This window comes from Oncorhynchus mykiss, chromosome 11 (genome assembly GCF_013265735.2).
Source record: "Oncorhynchus mykiss isolate Arlee chromosome 11, USDA_OmykA_1.1, whole genome shotgun sequence".
Lineage (NCBI taxonomy): Eukaryota > Metazoa > Chordata > Actinopteri > Salmoniformes > Salmonidae > Oncorhynchus > Oncorhynchus mykiss.
This window is the reverse complement of record NC_048575.1, coordinates 62,739,759-62,756,815: the sequence shown is the minus strand read 5'-3', so window position 1 is coordinate 62,756,815 and position 17,057 is coordinate 62,739,759. Positions and strand designations below refer to the sequence as shown.

Genomic DNA, 17,057 nt, shown 5'->3' with positions numbered 1-17,057 from the left:
ACTATATATGGAATCGGGTAGTAACCAATAAAGTGTTAAATAAATCTAAATATATTTGATTTGAGATTCTTCAAAGTAGCCATCCTTTGCCTTGATGACAGCTTTGCACACTCGATAAATGTGTTTAATCATCCTTCTCTCTTCTTTCTATTTCTGTTTTCTTTTCCTCTATCTTTCTCCATTATTTCTGTCCCTCAGTGGTTCCGCCCATGTTCAACGAAACCGAGCTGTTCAACACTGAACACATCTGGCATCCCCGAATACGAGAGGTGAGAGGGGGAGGAGCACTGAAATGAGAGATGGAGGGGGTGACATTGGAGATATTTTAAAAGTACCCAAACCAGTCACAGACTAAAACGTGGAGTAGAAGGAGTTCTAATTGATGATGCTTGTTGAGGCCTGTTGCTGTGACTCAGCCTTTGTGTGTGTGTGTGTGTGTGTGTGTGTGTGTGTGTGTGTGTGTGTGTGCGCGCGCGCAGAGAGGATGACAGAGGCGGTTAACTCCCATTAATCTTTTATAAGGCTTGTGTAAGTGGGTTTGGTAACCCTGTTTTGACACGTGTGAGTGAGGGGATAACTTAATGACGATTTCACGATGAATAGAATTAGAGACATGGACATTGATAGGCTTGAGGGGGAGTAGTAATTTCTTTAAACAGTCATTAATTTTACAGACTTGTTCCAGGTGTTGCAATTGCTCTTATAAAGGAAAAATAACTTCCTCTATGATCACTTCTCTAAATGGTAATGATAACTGCGTATATACATTTAATTAGGGACTTTGGCACATAAAGTACTTTATTATGAAATTACATTACAAAAGGTACTATTCTCTCCCTCTTTGCCCCCCCCCCCCCCCCCCCCCACCACAGATCCAGGGGGCTATCATTGTGTCGTCTCTGATAGAGGTGTGTATCGGCTTCCTGGGGCTTCCAGGACTCCTGTTGAAATACATCGGCCCTCTGACCATCACCCCAACCGTGGCCCTCATCGGCCTTTCTGGCTTCCAGGCTGCAGGGGAGAGAGCAGGGAAACACTGGGGCATCGCCATGCTGTGAGTAGTACACTGTGGTTCTAGGCTTTCCTGACTGATTAGTCCCCTGTATAGTTCCCAGCCCTCTAAGTTTACTATACTGTCTGTTGTCTTATGATGCAAGGCACATTTCTGTCAAATCCCGACAATAAAATGCTATCTTGTCTATCTTATGTTATACTAGTAGACTGATTCCCGCACCCAGAGGCATCCTTAACCAATCAATTACCGTAACTGCCCATTACATAGCCAATCAGAAACCATTCCCAGTTGACACAGCTGCCCTGCAGAATGGAGGTGGGAACACAGTGCTACTCCAGACAGAGAGCTCTGAGTCAGGAGGTTCAGCAGAGCTGTGTCTGCTGGTAACTGTTTCTGTCTTACGTTCAGTTATTCATTCATTTATTTTATATTTTGGGAAATTAGTCTTGCAACTCATCTCAAACAGCACAGCATCACATACAGTTCATTCGGGAAGTATTCAGAACCCTTCCCTTTTTCCAAATGTAGTTGCGTTACAGCCTTATTCTAAAATGTATTAAATATTTGTTTTTCATCAGTCCACACACAGTACCCCATAATGGCAAATGTATAATTTTTTAGAAATAATACCTTATTTCCATCAGTATTCAGACCATTTGCTATGACATTTGAAATTGACCTCCGGTGCATCCTGTTTCCATTGATCGTCCTTTAGATGTTTTTCAACTTGATTAGAGTCCACCGGTGATAAATTCAATTGATTGGACATGATTTGGAAAGGTACCACTGTTGACAGAGCAAAAGCCAAGAAGGTATTGTCTGTAGAGCACCAAGACAATGTCGAGGCACAGATCTGGGGAAGGCTGCCAAAACATTTCTGCAGCATTGAAGTTCCCCAAGATCACAGTGGCCTCCATCATTCTTAAATTGAAGACATTTGGAACCACCAATACTCTTCCTTGAGCTGGCCGTTCGGCCAAGCTGAGCAGTCAGGGGAGAAGGGCCTTGGTGAGGGAAGTGACCAAGAACCCGATGGTCACTCTGACAGAGCTCCAGAATTCCTCTGGAGATGGGAGAACCTTCCAGATGGACAACCAGCCCTGCAGCACTGCACCAATCATCTATGGCCTGAATGCCAAGCATCACATCTGGAGGAAACCTGGTGAAACATGGTGGTAGCAGCATCATGCTGTGGGGATGTTTTTTAGCGGCAGGGACTGGGAGACTAGTCAGGATCAAGGGAAAGATATAGTACAAAAATATCCTTTGTGAAAATCTGCTCCAGAGCGTTCAGGACCTCAGACTGGGGCAAAGGTTCACCTTCCAACAGGACAACGGCCCTAAGCACACAGCCAAGCCAACGCAGGAGTGTCTTCGGGACAAGTCTCTGAATGTCCTTGAGTGGCCCAGCCAGAGCCCGGACTTGAACCTGATCAAACGTCTCTGGAGAGACCTGAAAATAGCTGTGCAGCAACGCTCCCCTTCCAACCTGACAGAGCTTGAGAGGATCTGCAGAAAAGACTGGGAGAAACTCCCCAAATACAGATGTGCCAGGCTTGTAGAGTCAAACCCAAGAAGACTCTAGGCTGTAATCGCTGTCAAAGGTGCTTCAACAAAGTACTGAGTAAAGGGTCTGAATACTTATGTAAATGTAATATTTCAGTTTACATTTTCTTTTATCAATTAGCAAAAATTTAAATAAAATAAAAACAGTTTTTGCTTAGTCATTATGGGGTCGTGTGTGTAGATTGATGAGGGGAAAAAAACTAAATTTTAGAATAATGCACTATTGTAACAAAATTTGGAAAAAGTGAAGCGTATTTGTAACTTCATTGCGTTGTCAATTAATTGATTTTATTGTGTCCCTTTTTGAGAATGAAACCTTTGGATCCAGATGTCTTTATGGCAGTCTTTATAGGAGGGTTATTGCTTCTTTTTACAAATGTTTAACCGTTCTACAGACTGCTGCTGTATTTCTTACTTGTGAGCTCTCTCTCTCTGTCTCTCTGTCTCTCACTCTCTGTGTGTCTGTAGGACTATATTCCTGGTGTTGTTGTTCTCTCAGTATGCGAGGAACGTACAGCTTCCTCTGCCCATCTACAAGGCTAAGAAAGGATGGACCTCTTATAGATTACAGCTCTTCAAGATGTTCCCCGTGAGTACCCTCACACACACACACACACACACACACACACACACACACACACACACACAGATGCCCACAGAACAATTGAGAAATTCACTAGCAGGGGCGCACAAACACACACACCTAGACACACATCACTTCTCCTGGAACAGTGTGCTCTTCGATCTGATCTGTCACGGATCAAGTGAGGTCAGATCAATGGGCACACACTCCTCCATCCTCCCATTACTTGTTGAGTCCTGCTTTTCTAATATTATTCACCTCCCCTGTAGGGCTGGGCGATATGACGATATATACAGTTGAAGGCTTAGCCAAACTCATATAAACTCAGTTTTTTACAATTCCTGACATTTAATCTTAGTAAAAATTTCCTGTTTTAGGTCAGTTAGGATCACCACTTTATTGTAAATATGTTGAATGTCAGAATAATAGTGACTTTTATTTCAGCTTTTATTTATTTCATCATATTCCCAGTGGGTCAGAAGTTTACATACACTCAATTAGTATTTGGTAGCATTGCCTTTAAATTGTTTAACTTGGGTCAAACGTTTTGGGTAGCCTTCCACAAGCTTCCCACAATAAATTGGGTGAATTTTGGCCCATTCCTCCTGACAGAGCTGGTGTAACTGTGTCAGGTTTGGAGGCCTCCTTGCTCGCACACGCTTTTTCTGTTCTGCCCACAACTTTTCTATAGGATTTGAGGTCACGGCTTTGTGATGGCCACTCCAATACCTTGACTTTGTTGTGCTTAAGCCATTTTGCCACAACTTTTGAAGTATGCTTGGGGGTCATTGTCCATTTGGAAGACACATTTTGTGACCAAGCTTTAACTTCCTGACTGATGTTTTGAGATGTTGCTTCAATATATCCACATAATTTTCCTTCCTCATGACGCCATCTATTTTGTGAAGTGCACCAGTCCCTCCTGCAGCAAAAGCACCCCATCAACATGATGCTGCCACCCCCGTGCTTCACGGTTGGGATGGTGTTCTTCGGCTTGCAAGCCTCCCCCTTTTTCCTCCAAACATAACAATGGTCATTATGGTCGAACAGTTATATTTCTGTTTCATCAGACCAGAGGACATTTCTCCAAAAAGTACGATCTTTGTCCCCATCTGCAGTTGCAGACTGTAGTCTGGCTTTTTTATGGCGGTTTTGTAGCAGTGGCTTCTTCCTTGCTGAGCAGCCTTTCAGTTTGTCGATATATGACTTATTTTTACTGTGGATATAGATACTTTTGTACCTGTTTCCTCCAGCATCTTCACAAGGTCCTTTGCTGTTGTTCTGGGATTGATTTGCACTTTTTGCACCAAAGTACGTTCATCTCTAGGAGACAGAACGCGTCTCCTTCCTGAGTGGTATGACGCTGCATGGTCCCAATGGTTTTATACTTGCGTACTATTGTTTGTACAGATGAACATGGTACCTTCAGGCATTTGGAAATTGATCCCAAGGATAAACCACACTTGTGGAGGTCTACAGTTTTTTTTCTGAAGTCTTGGCTGATTTATTTTGATTTTCCCATGATGTCAAGCAAAGAGGCACTGAGTTTGAAGGTAGGCCTTGAAATTCATCCACAGGTACACCTCCAATTGGCTCAAATGATGTCAATTAGCCTATCAGAAGCTTCTAAAGCCATGACATAATTTTCTGGATTTTTGCAAGCTGTTTAAAGGCACAGCCAATTTAGTGTTTGTAAACTTCTGACCCACTGGAATTGTGATACAGTGAAATAATCTGTCTGAACAATTGTTGGACAAATGACTTGTGTCATGCACAAAGTAGAGGTCCTAACCCGAATAGCCAAAGCAATAGTTTGTTAACAATAAATATGTGGAGTGGTTGAAAAATGAGTTTTAATGACTCCAACCTAAGTGTGTGTAAAGTTCTGGCTTCAACTGTATATCGTGTGACGATAGACATTTTTCCTATCGTTTCATATTATGCTCTTATCGTTTATTTCGTTGTCGCAAATCACACTCTTTACGGCAATATTTTTTGTCAATTGGACTACGCTTTGCATTCTTCCACTCATGCCTTTCAGTCGCATGGACGTGGTTTGGGTATGAAATGTCTGACACTGACCAGAAAACCGTCCTATGCTAAATATGCCGCCGGCCGGTCCCGACAACAGGCTCAAACACCACTAACCGCTTTTACCACCTACGCAAGAATCATGTTAAACAGTACGGAGTGAGTCTACAGATGAGACCTGAAAAAAGTACAGTCGAGTGCTCAAAACAAACCCTTGACTCAGACGTTGCAAGAGGCTTTTGCCCGTGGCACACCATATGGCAATCACGAAGATTGAAGGAGATAACATCTGCGGTGACAATTTACATCTGCAAAGACATGGCCCCAATTTACACTGTCGAGAAATGGGGGTTTCGTGAGGGGTCGAGTGTTAGCACCAACTCACAAAACCAAGGTACCAAATGCAAATTGATATGTGACTCGTATTAATGCCAAAATAACATGCAACACAGGCAAGCCCACAAAAATATTTATTTTGTTTGCAACTATAGTTGAAGTGTTTTCTATTTACCTTTTTAGATTGTATAGATTAAAATGTTATATTTTGATACATGCTTAATTGAACATTTGCACAAAGGTTCTAAATAAAAGGAGAAATAATCAAATGAGTAAGTACCTTTTTTTTATTTGATTTTAATTCAACATGTAGTAAGAAATAGGACTTTACATGTGGTAATTCTATATAAACTATTTATTCATTGAATTTACAGAAAATGAGCTGTATCGGGATATGAGATTTTGGCCATATCGCCCAGCCCTACTCCCCTGTCTCCTCCCTCCCCATTCCTCTTAATATGATCTGAAATGATTGTCTCCTATGGTGCATCTCTCTCCCCCTGCTGGTCATTTGATGTCATGATATATCTGCTGCTGTAATATAACAGTAGACACTGGAAAGGATTCTTTGCTTGCAATGGTGACTTCACTCTAATAAAGTCATATTCATCACGCTCTCGCCCTGTCTCATTAAAGTTTCACTCTTCTGTTACTATTTACTTTTAAGAATGTGGGAGAAATTGAGTTTTTCAAATTATGATACAATTTTAAAAGCACCCTGAAGCAGCATTCCACCAAATGTCAACTATTTATGAAGCTGCTCTTTACTGTTGAACTGGTGACTTCACAACTCTCCCATACTTGAATAAAGTAATCATCATCATCACTCCGCTACAGTTATTATGGTGCTCTTCAGTGTAACTCACCAGGACATACTGTATGTGTTTTTCTGGGATTTGACGGTCATCTTTAACCCTCCCCCTCAGATCATCATGGCCATCCTGGTGTCATGGCTGATCTGTTTCATCTTCACTGTAACCAACGTTTTCCCGCCGGAGAAAGACAAGTACGGTTACTACGCCCGCACTGACGCACGCCAAGGGATACTGGCAGCTGCACCTTGGTTCAAGATCCCCTACCCCTGTGAGTTACCCCTTTTTATGTTGTTCAACCTTGCCCCTAGCTAAGTCCAAAGTCTTGATAAGAGCATTCAACAGGTTTGTAGCTTCCTCAAATCTAGAATGTTGAGTTTGTGTTTTTACCCATAGTTCAGTGGGGTGTTCCTACGGTAACAGCAGCAGGGGTGATAGGTATGTTCAGTGCCGTGGTCGCTAGCATCATCGAGTCTATCGGGGACTACTATGCCTGTGCCCGACTCTCCTGTGCCCCCCCACCCCCTGTTCACGCCATCAACAGGTACCCGTCCTTGCTCGCATAGGTCCTTGCCTAATGCACATCATAGAAAAGTTTTCTATAAAAGTAGCATAAATCTGGTTAAATCGAGCAGACAATGGTTTGAATCATGACTTGAGATCCGTGTGTGTACCTCTAACTACCTTCCAAAACGGATACAAAAACCTTTTTTCTGTTTTTCTTTCTCTAGGGGTATATTTATGGAAGGTCTGTCCTGCGTGTTGGATGGGCTGATGGGGACAGGAAACGGCTCTACTTCCTCCAGTCCTAATATAGGCGTGCTGGGCATCACTAAGGTAACCATCACACATCAACACAGTCCCACTGCGAGTTCTATACAAATATGACATATTTATGTTTTAATTGAGGGGGTTCAATTCATCTCGTTCGTGTAGGCATTTGATTTTTAACCGGACAGCTATGTTGGCTCAAAACAAAAGTGACTTAATTAACCATCTGTAGTACTTAGTAGGATTCTGTGTTTTCCCATGCGAAAATGATTCCTGATTTAAAAACACCATCAGCCTTCCCAACTAGTTTGAAAATTCAAAGACATTTTATAGAAAAGAGATGTTTGTTTCTGGACGATGCACCATGCTGCCTTGTTGACGTCATGACGGAGCGGCGCAGATTACTGTTCCATTTGAGAAAAGTGCAGCTCCAGCCCTGCTTTCGCCCGATGTGACAGGCCATTGACGGTTCATCCCATGTCAGAATAAAAAAAACTCCCTCAGACTAGTAATTTGCTTGGATCTTATTAGCTCTGTAGAGTGGGACAGTTTTATTCTTCCTGATAGCCTTTGATTCGCTCTCTCACTCCCTGCTGCTCTCTGATTGGTCCTCCAGGTAGGCAGTCGGCGTGTGATCCAGTACGGTGCTGCTATGATGCTGCTGCTAGGGCTGGTGGGTAAATTCAGTGCGTTGTTTGCCTCCCTGCCTGACCCTGTCCTGGGGGCGCTGTTCTGTACCCTGTTTGGAATGATCACAGCTGTGGGACTGTCCAACCTGCAGTTTGTAGACCTCAACTCCTCCAGGAACCTCTTTGTTTTGGGCTTCTCAATCTTCTTTGGCCTGGTGCTGCCCAGCTATCTCAAACAGAACCCTCTGGTCACTGGTGAGTGGAAGACAAGTTAGTGTGCACCACATAATTAGCTCAATGGCCTACTCCTTCAGTGTTCTCACACATTAGAAAATAACTGGGTAGCTCTCTGAACCCTCTCTCTGTCTCTCAGGTATAGTGTCGCTAGACCAGGTGTTGAACGTGCTCCTGACCACAGCCATGTTCGTAGGGGGGTCAGTGGCATTTGTGCTGGACAACACTATCCCTGGTGAGTAGACTGCTATCACACTCAACGTTAGTTATAACACTATTGCTGCTGAGTAGACTGTGCTATCACTGTTAATTATAACACTATCCCTGCTGAGTAGACTGGACTGTCACTGTTAGTTAAAACTTCTTCAGGATCGTTGTCCCTTCCACAGGACGGTTGAGCTAACGTAGGCTACTGCGATTAGCATGAGGCAGAAAGCTTCAATACTTGTTAATCTAACTGCGCTGTCCAATTTACAGTAGCTATTAGTGAAAGAATACCATGCTATTGTTTGAGGAGAGTGCACAATTTTGAGCATGAAAGTTATTAATAAACAAATTAGGCACATTTGGACAGTCTTAATACATCATTATGAACAGAAATTCAATGGTTCATTGGATCAGTCAAACATGTTGCACATACACTGCCATCTGGTGGCAAATCTAAATTGCACCTGGACTGGAATAATACGTTATGGTCTTGCATTTCAAAGATGATGGTACAAAAAAAATACAAAAGAACAGTTGGATTTTTCTTTATCTTTTACCAGATCATTTGTGTTAAATTCTCCTACATTCCTTTCACATTTCCACAAACTTCAACGTGTTTCCTTTCAAATGGTGCCAAGAATATGCATATCCTTGCTTCAGGGCCTGAGCTACAGGCAGTTAGATTTGGGTATGTAATTTTAAGCGCAAATTGAAAAAAGGGGGCGGATCCTTTAATCCTTAATTATAACACTATCCCTGTTGAGTAGACTGGACTGTCACTGTTAGTTAAAACACTATCCCTGTTGAGTAGACTGGACTGTCACTGTTAGTTAAAACACTATCCCTGCTGAGTAGACTGGACTGTCGCTGTTAGTTAAAACACTATCCCTGTTGAGTAGACTGGACTGTCGTTGTTAGTTAAAACACTATCCCTGCTGAGTAGACTGGACTGTCACTGTTAGTTAAAACACTATCCCTGCTGAGTAGACTGGACTGTCGCTGTTAGTTAAAACACTATCCCTGTTGAGTAGACTGGACTGTCACTGTTAGTTAAAACACTATCCCTGTTGAGTAGATTGGACTGTCGCTGTTAATTATAACACTATCCCTGCTGAGTAGACTGGACTGTCACTGTTAGTTAAAACACTATCCCTGTTGAGTAGACTGGACTGTCGCTGTTAGTTAAAACACTATCCCTGTTGAGTAGACTGGACTGTCGCTGTTAGTTAAAACACTATCCCTGTTGAGTAGACTGGACTGTCGCTGTTAGTTAAAACACTATCCCTGTTGAGTAGACTGGACTGTCACTGTTAGTTAAAACACTATCCCTGTTGAGTAGACTGGACTGTCGCTGTTAGTTAAAAACACTATCCCTGTTGAGTTGAGTAGACTGGACTGTCACTGTTAATTATAACACTATCCCTGCTCAGTAGACTGGAGTGTCACTGTTAGTTAAAACACTATCCCTGTTGAGTAGACTGGACTGTCACTGTTAGTTAAAACACTATCCCTGCTCAGTAGACTGGACTGTCACTTAATTATAACACTATCCCTGCTCAGTAGACTGGACTGTCACTGTTAGTTAAAACACTATCACTGCTGAGTAGACTGGACTGTCGTTGTTAGTTAAAACACTATCCCTGTTGAGTAGACTGGACTGTCACTGTTAGTTAAAACACTATCCCTGCTGAGTAGACTGGACTGTCACTGTTAGTTAAAACACTATCCCTGCTGAGTAGACTGGACTGTCGTTGTTAGTTAAAACACTATCCCTGCTGAGTAGACTGGACTGTCGTTGTTAGTTAAAACACTATCCCTGTTGAGTAGACTGGACTGTCACTGTTAGTTAAAACACTATCCCTGCTGAGTAGACTGGACTGTCTCTGTTAGTTAAAACACTATTTATCCCTTGTGATTTTATTTACAGATCGGACAAGGATATCACAAACTGTTGCCTTCTCCAATTGCTCACCCCCTCTTCCTCCTGTCTTCCTCTTTTCTTTCTCCTTTGTCTCTCCTTTCCTCTTGTCAGGTACCAGGGAGGAGCGAGGGATCGGGAAGTTGAAGCGAGGGTCGGGACCCAGTGCTGCGGAGCTGGAGGGGATGAGAACCTACGACCTCCCGTTTGGCATGGACTTCCTGCGCCGTCACACCGTCTTCCAATACTTCCCCATCAGCCCTACCTTCAGCGGCTACCAGTGGAGCGCGATCCACAAGGCCTGCAGACGTAGGGGTGGACGGGGGGAGGCAGGGAAGGGAGCAGAGATGGAGAGAGTCACAGAACCAGGGGAGAGCGGGGTATAGCAGACGGGTAGGAACGGGGTGGAGGGGAGTGGGAAGGGATGAAGCTTGGAACCATGGAAGGGAGGGGTGGAGGTTTTTGGGTTGTGTCAGTGCAGTGTGACATGCTCAACCCTGTCTTGTATGTCTGTGTGTCTGTAGAACTCCCTGTTTATGCCCTATCCATGCTGTTATTAGCATGTTATAACAGGTGACAGCGTGTTATAATGTCCTTATAGAGGAGGGTTCAGGTGGAGTTGCAACACTCTCTCTGGCTCTCGTCTCTACCTAGTATGTGTGCATAAGAGCAGTGTATTAGACAGCCCCTTTATTGAGGTCCCTGTCTTCCCAATACACTATTTCTACTCGGTCACTTACAGGTCAACCTGTCTACATTCATTCCAAGAAATAAAAGGTTTCTTCTCAGCCGTTGAACCAAAATACTCTTAATATATTACACTCCCAGGGGCTCCGTGTGCGTTTGTGTGTGTGTATGCCAACCTATGACATTGTGATGGGGTTGTGTGTGTCACTTGCACTAGCACATTCCCTGTTTAAGGACAGAGATGGACAGTATCTCATTTACAACAAATGTTTTTAAGCTGAATCATTGACACCTTACAGACCCAATGAGAATCAGACGAAGCTAGTCAGTCAGCCCTGTTTAGCAAACCTACACTGCCCACGGTGGTTATGGGGAATGTAGTCCTGTTGAAAGGGAACTGGATGAAAGTTGGAGAGGCTTGATGCAAATTCACATTAAACTAATAATTTGCCTGCACACTACATTTACACACGCACACTAGCAAGCACAAGCTTAATTGCATGCAGATAGTGTAGATGCAAGTGGCTTGTCAAATGGCAGACCTTAGCCATGCAAAGTGATTGATCTTCATTTCGCACTATTAGTGCACTATTAGTGCAAAGAGTTAATGCACAGAATGTTAGCTGAAACCTGCTTCTCTAATTGGCTTCTACCCACATAACACGGCCACACTTCAAACACAACAGATCAGACAATGTCATCCACTGGACGAAGGGCTCTCAGTCCCGTAGCCCTAGACACTTCTCCTAGTGCCCTAGTCCTAGACACTTTTCCTAGTGCCCTAGTCCTAGACACTTTTCCTAGTGCCCTAGTCCTAGACACTTCTCCTAGTGCCCTAGTCCTAGACACTTCTCCTAGTGCCCTAGTCCTAGACACTTCTCCTAGTGCCCTAGTCCTAGACACTTCTCCTAGTGCCCTAGTCCTAGACACTTCTCCTAGTGCCCTAGTCCTAGACACTTCTCCTAGTGCCCTAGTCCTAGACATTTCTAAATTACCTCTCATAGATCTGAAGGAGAATGGATGTCAGTATCCTGGTAAAAGCTCATTCTAGCCCTCTAAAGGGATAGTTGAAGCTAGTACCACTGATTACACGGGTCTGTTTCTTTCAATCCAGCAGGTGCCATGAAGAAGTGTCTAGGCCAGGGGTAAGAGCTAGGGCTGTGGATGAGGTCTTGATTTAAGACTGGGACTGTTGATGTTCACCCAGTCAGCTTGCAAGCCTTACTGTGTCAGTATTATCTTTAGCATCGTTAACAAATGCCACCAAAACCAGCTCTCTCCTGAACGCATACACCCTCAACCAGCTGCTGTTATTACAACTGGAATTAATACAGCATTTGAAGGTTGACTTATAAACTGCTTATAAGCCATTATTGCATAATATAACTAGTATTAACTGCTTACAAGTCAATGTAAGTAAGTTTTATTGAAATGTAACATTTATTAACATGTATTACCTGTCAGGACCTATAATCATAAATCATGAAAGACTATACAATGTAATAGTTAAACTAACAATGTTCATGAGCAGTTCATAAGGACACTTTCAAAAACTTTTTCACATTTGTACTTTGTTTAGAGAGGCTACACCGATTTAGCGCGAAGCAGAATGCACTTGGTTAGCTAGTTGTGCGACGAAGCAGAATGCACTTGGTTAGCTAGTTGTACGATCACAGCGTAGTTTTTGAAATGCAGACCTTTTTCTATTTCACTGATGTTCTTCATTTTGTTATTGTGTTCGATTCATACTTAGTCTAGTGTTCTGTAGTGTTTGTGAGCACATTCATGGTCGTATAGGTGGTGTGACCACTGCCCAGGCCACAGTCTAAGTGAAGATCATGCTATGATAACGGCATACATGCAGAGTCACACCAGTGCATGGTTTACAAAGGAAGGAAATGGAGAGACGCTCCACAGATTTAGCTAGGGAAATTACCAGAAAGATGCTTTGGAATCTTTTGTACCCAGATGCCTGACAAAGTGAGAAATGGTGAGAGAAAAGAGGTGATTTTTATGGTACCAATCCTCTCCCTGATCGCTATAGGCTCCCCTTCCCTCTGCTCTGTCCTACTCTGATACAGGTGTCAGAGGTCTACACTACTGTTCTGTTCAAGTGAACACATTGTTTGATTTACAGACACCATAGCATAGTCTTCAAGTTTAATAGTTGTGGGGTAGAGAGTGTATTTGATGATGTTGATAGGGGTGTCCTGGGGGTATTTGTTCACAATGGCTCACAGACTACAATCTTGTCCTGCACCTATTGAGTCTGTCTATTGTTCTACTATTATTATGATTGTTACTGGTGTCATTATTCGTGTTGTTGGCCTTGTTCACGTGTTTGGTTCAATGTGCCGACCCCACCCCCCCTCCTCACTTGCCTCACCCTCCCTTCTTCCATCCTCACATCAACTGTAGGAACCTGCACCTCAACTTCAAATACAACTGTATTTATAGTTCCTGTAACATACAGTACAGGTCACACCTCACAAGTTGAATGTCCTCTAATGACTGACTACACATTCAGTGGACCAGTAAATATCACTCAAGACTATTGCCAGGTAGTGCTCCCTGACTGTGTGTGTTCACATGTTTCAGAGCTGGGGTCAAGTTCAAGTCAAGAACTCAGAAACTGGGGGTGCGTCAGAAATGGCACCCTATTCCCTATATAGTGCACTGTACTACATAGAGAATAGAGTGCCATTTGCGACAAAATGAGTGTGATTGACATGGAGATGACCCTCTGGAACCTCTGCTATGTGTGTCTGGCCTGGAGTGCTGTGTTTTACTGTCTGAGCCATCATCTATAGAAAAGCCATGGTTGATTGTTGGGGTAGGGTTGAATTGGGACTCCTCCTGGCCAGTATTGTTCTCTATTATAAGCCTACAAAACATAGTTAACTTAAAAAGATGCACAGATATGCATAATGATTGTGATCTTTGCAGAACCAAAATGCAAAAGAAGCACCTGTCCTTTCTTCATTATTTTTCATCAACTATTTCTCTTACTCTTCTCTTTGCTGCACCAAAACAATGAGTGGCGATAGTCACCGGTTCAGACATGTAGAAATGTAAACCATTTTAAGTAACATTTCAGATTGACTTGGATTTCTCATGTTGTTTTATTTATTTATTTATGATTAGTAAGAGTCGGTGTTTAGTGGGATGTATGTGAAGCCAATTTGTGTGCCGTATGCACATTGTCAGAAAGACATTAGTTTTGAGTTTACTTGTTAGTTTACTGGCACTATTAGAATGTTATTCAGATTTTACACTGAGATACTGATATTGTTAGTCCCCACAGGCAGCAGGTTGAAGTTACCTCTGGATACTGATCACAGATCAGTTTTGTGTTTTCTCCCTTAATGAGTGTGGTTAGAATTTGTTGTGACTGGTCCTATATCTGTGCCTAAGGACAACTTATACAACAAGCTCTATGAAGGGAGAGGCTCCAGCGTGTACTCTTTAGAACCTGAACAGAGAAAAGCAACATTCTTACTAAGATCATATAATCACACATGGTTCTCTTACAATAAGTCATTCCATGCATGTTGTATTTTTATGAAAACTCTTTTGAACTGGACATGGCTCAGTTAGGGACCCAGGGTGAGAGGGAAGAGGTTGAAGAGAGAGCAGTCTAGAACAGGGGTTCTCAAACTTTTTAGGTCTTGGGACCCCTTTTGTGATGCCAAATTTCAGGGACCCCCCTCATAATCAGAACCCCACTCGAGTGAGCTGAACATTTGCATACAAAGAAGAACCAACTCTTGAACCCTGGAAAGGAACATTTTAAAGGCCCATCTCTTGGCATCAGAGAGATAATGTTGCAGTTTTTCAAGCTAATTTCCTGATATTCTACACATTTTGTCATGGGGAAGAGATTTTTTTGTTGCAGATTTAAAGCTAATATCCTGCAGTTCTATACATGTTGCCATGAAGCATGTTTTTTGCTGCAGTTTTAAAGCTTAAATTACAGTGCATTTTTATATATATATAAAAAAAAAAATATCATTTTTTGGAATAAAAGGAAGTAATTGATTTGAACAAATTTACTGTGGATACCAATATCCCTGTGAGCCTTCAGAACCCATGTTGCCAAGAGTTAATAACATATAATAAAATGTAACAATATAATTTATTGTATTACACCCTCAACTTATTCCATTGATCACTTGGCCAAAATCTGTTTAATCTGTTAGTAATATTCATTAAAAAAGAAATAATTTAAATATTTAGTTTGATATGTTTTGAAATCTGTCCACGGACCCCTTGCAGTACCGCCGCACCCCACTTTGAGAACCCCTGGTCTAGAAGATCTGTTCTAATAGCAGGGTTCTGAGAACACCTTGAACATTTTGCTGTAAACAGACTAACTATATTCATTGTGTGGTTTTGTACTGCAGCATGCTTGATTCTGCTTAGATGGTGTTGTGACACAGTTTACCCAGTGAGAAAGTGTTCCCTTGTTGCTTCACAGGCCATACTGCCTTTCTCTGCTCCGTAGAGGTAGGAATAGGGGATACGATAGATGGAATAGACAACCTTCAACTTGCTGTCTTTTGAAAGGGGGAAGGAGATGGGGAGTGGGACAGGAGGGGTGTATTCTGCCACTTGTGGTGAAATAACTTTGTACACACATGCATATTCTATAATGCAATATCTATGACGTCACCACACACTAATGCAACTAGCAGAGATTCCCCTCCACACCTGCAGTGCAGATATGGTGTAAGTGTCCTCCGTTTTAGTGTACCTGTATTCTCTATTGAAATGGCGATGTTGAATGCAGGAATAGACACTGGTTGGCCACTAAGAGTCTGTGGATCCAGGGCAAGGTTCAGTGATCTAAGGTCAGTTTTGCATTCCTCCAGACTAATGGTTAGTGTTAGGATTTGGGGCGGGTAAACTGTACCTAGATTGGTGTCAAAGGGCATTTTTCACCCAAAGTGCTGATCGGTACTTAGCTTGTTTTGACTTTGATATATCTTTAGTTTGTATTGCATGGACCTCCTTGGTGCCGATAGATTCTTCTCACAGCATGGATAGTAAAAAAAAACAATTTTTTTAAATGAATTATACCCCTAAAACTATGTTAAATAATACTACAATATAAACCAGGGGTACATCTGAAATGGTTGACTATTTCCCATGTAGAGCACCACTGACTCTGGAAAGTAGCGCACTAGGGGAGTAGGGTGTCATTTGAGCTTCAGCCCATAGCTCACCTCATTTGAAGCCAATGCCTCACCTCTGCATGTGCTTTCTCACTCAAGGTCAGGAGGTGTATGACACAAAAATCTATCCCTTTCAGTTATTTTGAAGGGGAAGCTACCTGAAGAATATGCTTTTTGTCTCGTGTTTTATCTTTTCCATTTTCTTGTTTTTTTTATACATAATTTTTGTTTTTACAAAGATGTTTGTAAGAAAATAAATCATGCCTTTTTTAATCTTAAATTGTCATGCTGCAATGCGCACCATTTTTGTTACATTTTTATTTAATAAACAAAAGAAAATACATTTTTTTTCTATTTCAAATCTGTAGTTTGGTGGAATACTTTTGCTAGCTGGACATTTTTTCATATTGTATTTTTCTAACATTGCTTCCTGTTATCAAGTTAATACAGTATCAGTACAAATTGAGGGAGCTGACTTTAAACAGATGTATAAATATATATTGAATTGAGTACAATGTGCTAAGAAACTTCTGGACCAGGCATTGTGTATACTAACAGTAGCAACAAAATGTTATTCTTTGTTCCTAAAGCTATTTAATAAGATGTTACAGAATCAATCATGTCTATTGTCTTTTTTGTTAGTAGAACTGAAATAGATATTGTTTCGACCTTTTTTATTCTACTCTAATTTTAAAGACAGGCCTACTGCACAACAACCACATATCTAGTCTCAATAGTTAATTGGTAAAGATTTTTAGATTGTTCTGTCTCCCTCTCTCTGACAGGGAGTGTTCATGGCAGAGAGATGAAGCATATTGCTGTCTGGTAATATCACGCACTCAGCCATTCTCCATTCATTGACGTCAGATATTAAGCCCTGGAGCTGAATAGCGAAAAGAGCAGATGTTACGGAAGAGATTACAGTGGGACACAGAGCAGAGAGGAGAGCACCACTAATGTCTCCTACTTTAAAAATATAATATTGTCAAACAAACTATGTTGAGAAATAAGTGATTACCATACAATCCCATATGACACATCAGTCATAGCACATTAACATTTATTAGGGATAACTTGAACTTGACCTAGACCTA

At 42.0% G+C, this 17,057-nt stretch overlaps 1 protein-coding gene across 4 annotated transcripts in view; it reads left to right on the top strand.

The window, feature by feature from the left end:
• Positions 1 to 16,580, top strand: part of LOC110536206 (solute carrier family 23 member 2) — a 63,965-nt gene extending 47,385 nt beyond the window's left edge. For all 4 annotated transcript variants that reach the window (XM_021621837.2, XM_021621836.2, XM_036936085.1 and 1 more), the window contains exons 7-15: positions 199 to 269; positions 873 to 1,054; positions 3,050 to 3,170; positions 6,458 to 6,614; positions 6,740 to 6,887; positions 7,075 to 7,180; positions 7,731 to 7,998; positions 8,117 to 8,212; positions 10,217 to 16,580. In XM_021621837.2, coding sequence (XP_021477512.1) covers positions 199 to 269; positions 873 to 1,054; positions 3,050 to 3,170; positions 6,458 to 6,614; positions 6,740 to 6,887; positions 7,075 to 7,180; positions 7,731 to 7,998; positions 8,117 to 8,212; positions 10,217 to 10,488 — 1,421 coding nt within the window. In that variant the 3' untranslated portion in view covers positions 10,489 to 16,580. The remainder of the gene's footprint in view (positions 1 to 198; positions 270 to 872; positions 1,055 to 3,049; positions 3,171 to 6,457; positions 6,615 to 6,739; positions 6,888 to 7,074; positions 7,181 to 7,730; positions 7,999 to 8,116; positions 8,213 to 10,216) is intronic.
• The last annotated feature ends 477 nt before the right edge of the window (positions 16,581 to 17,057 follow it).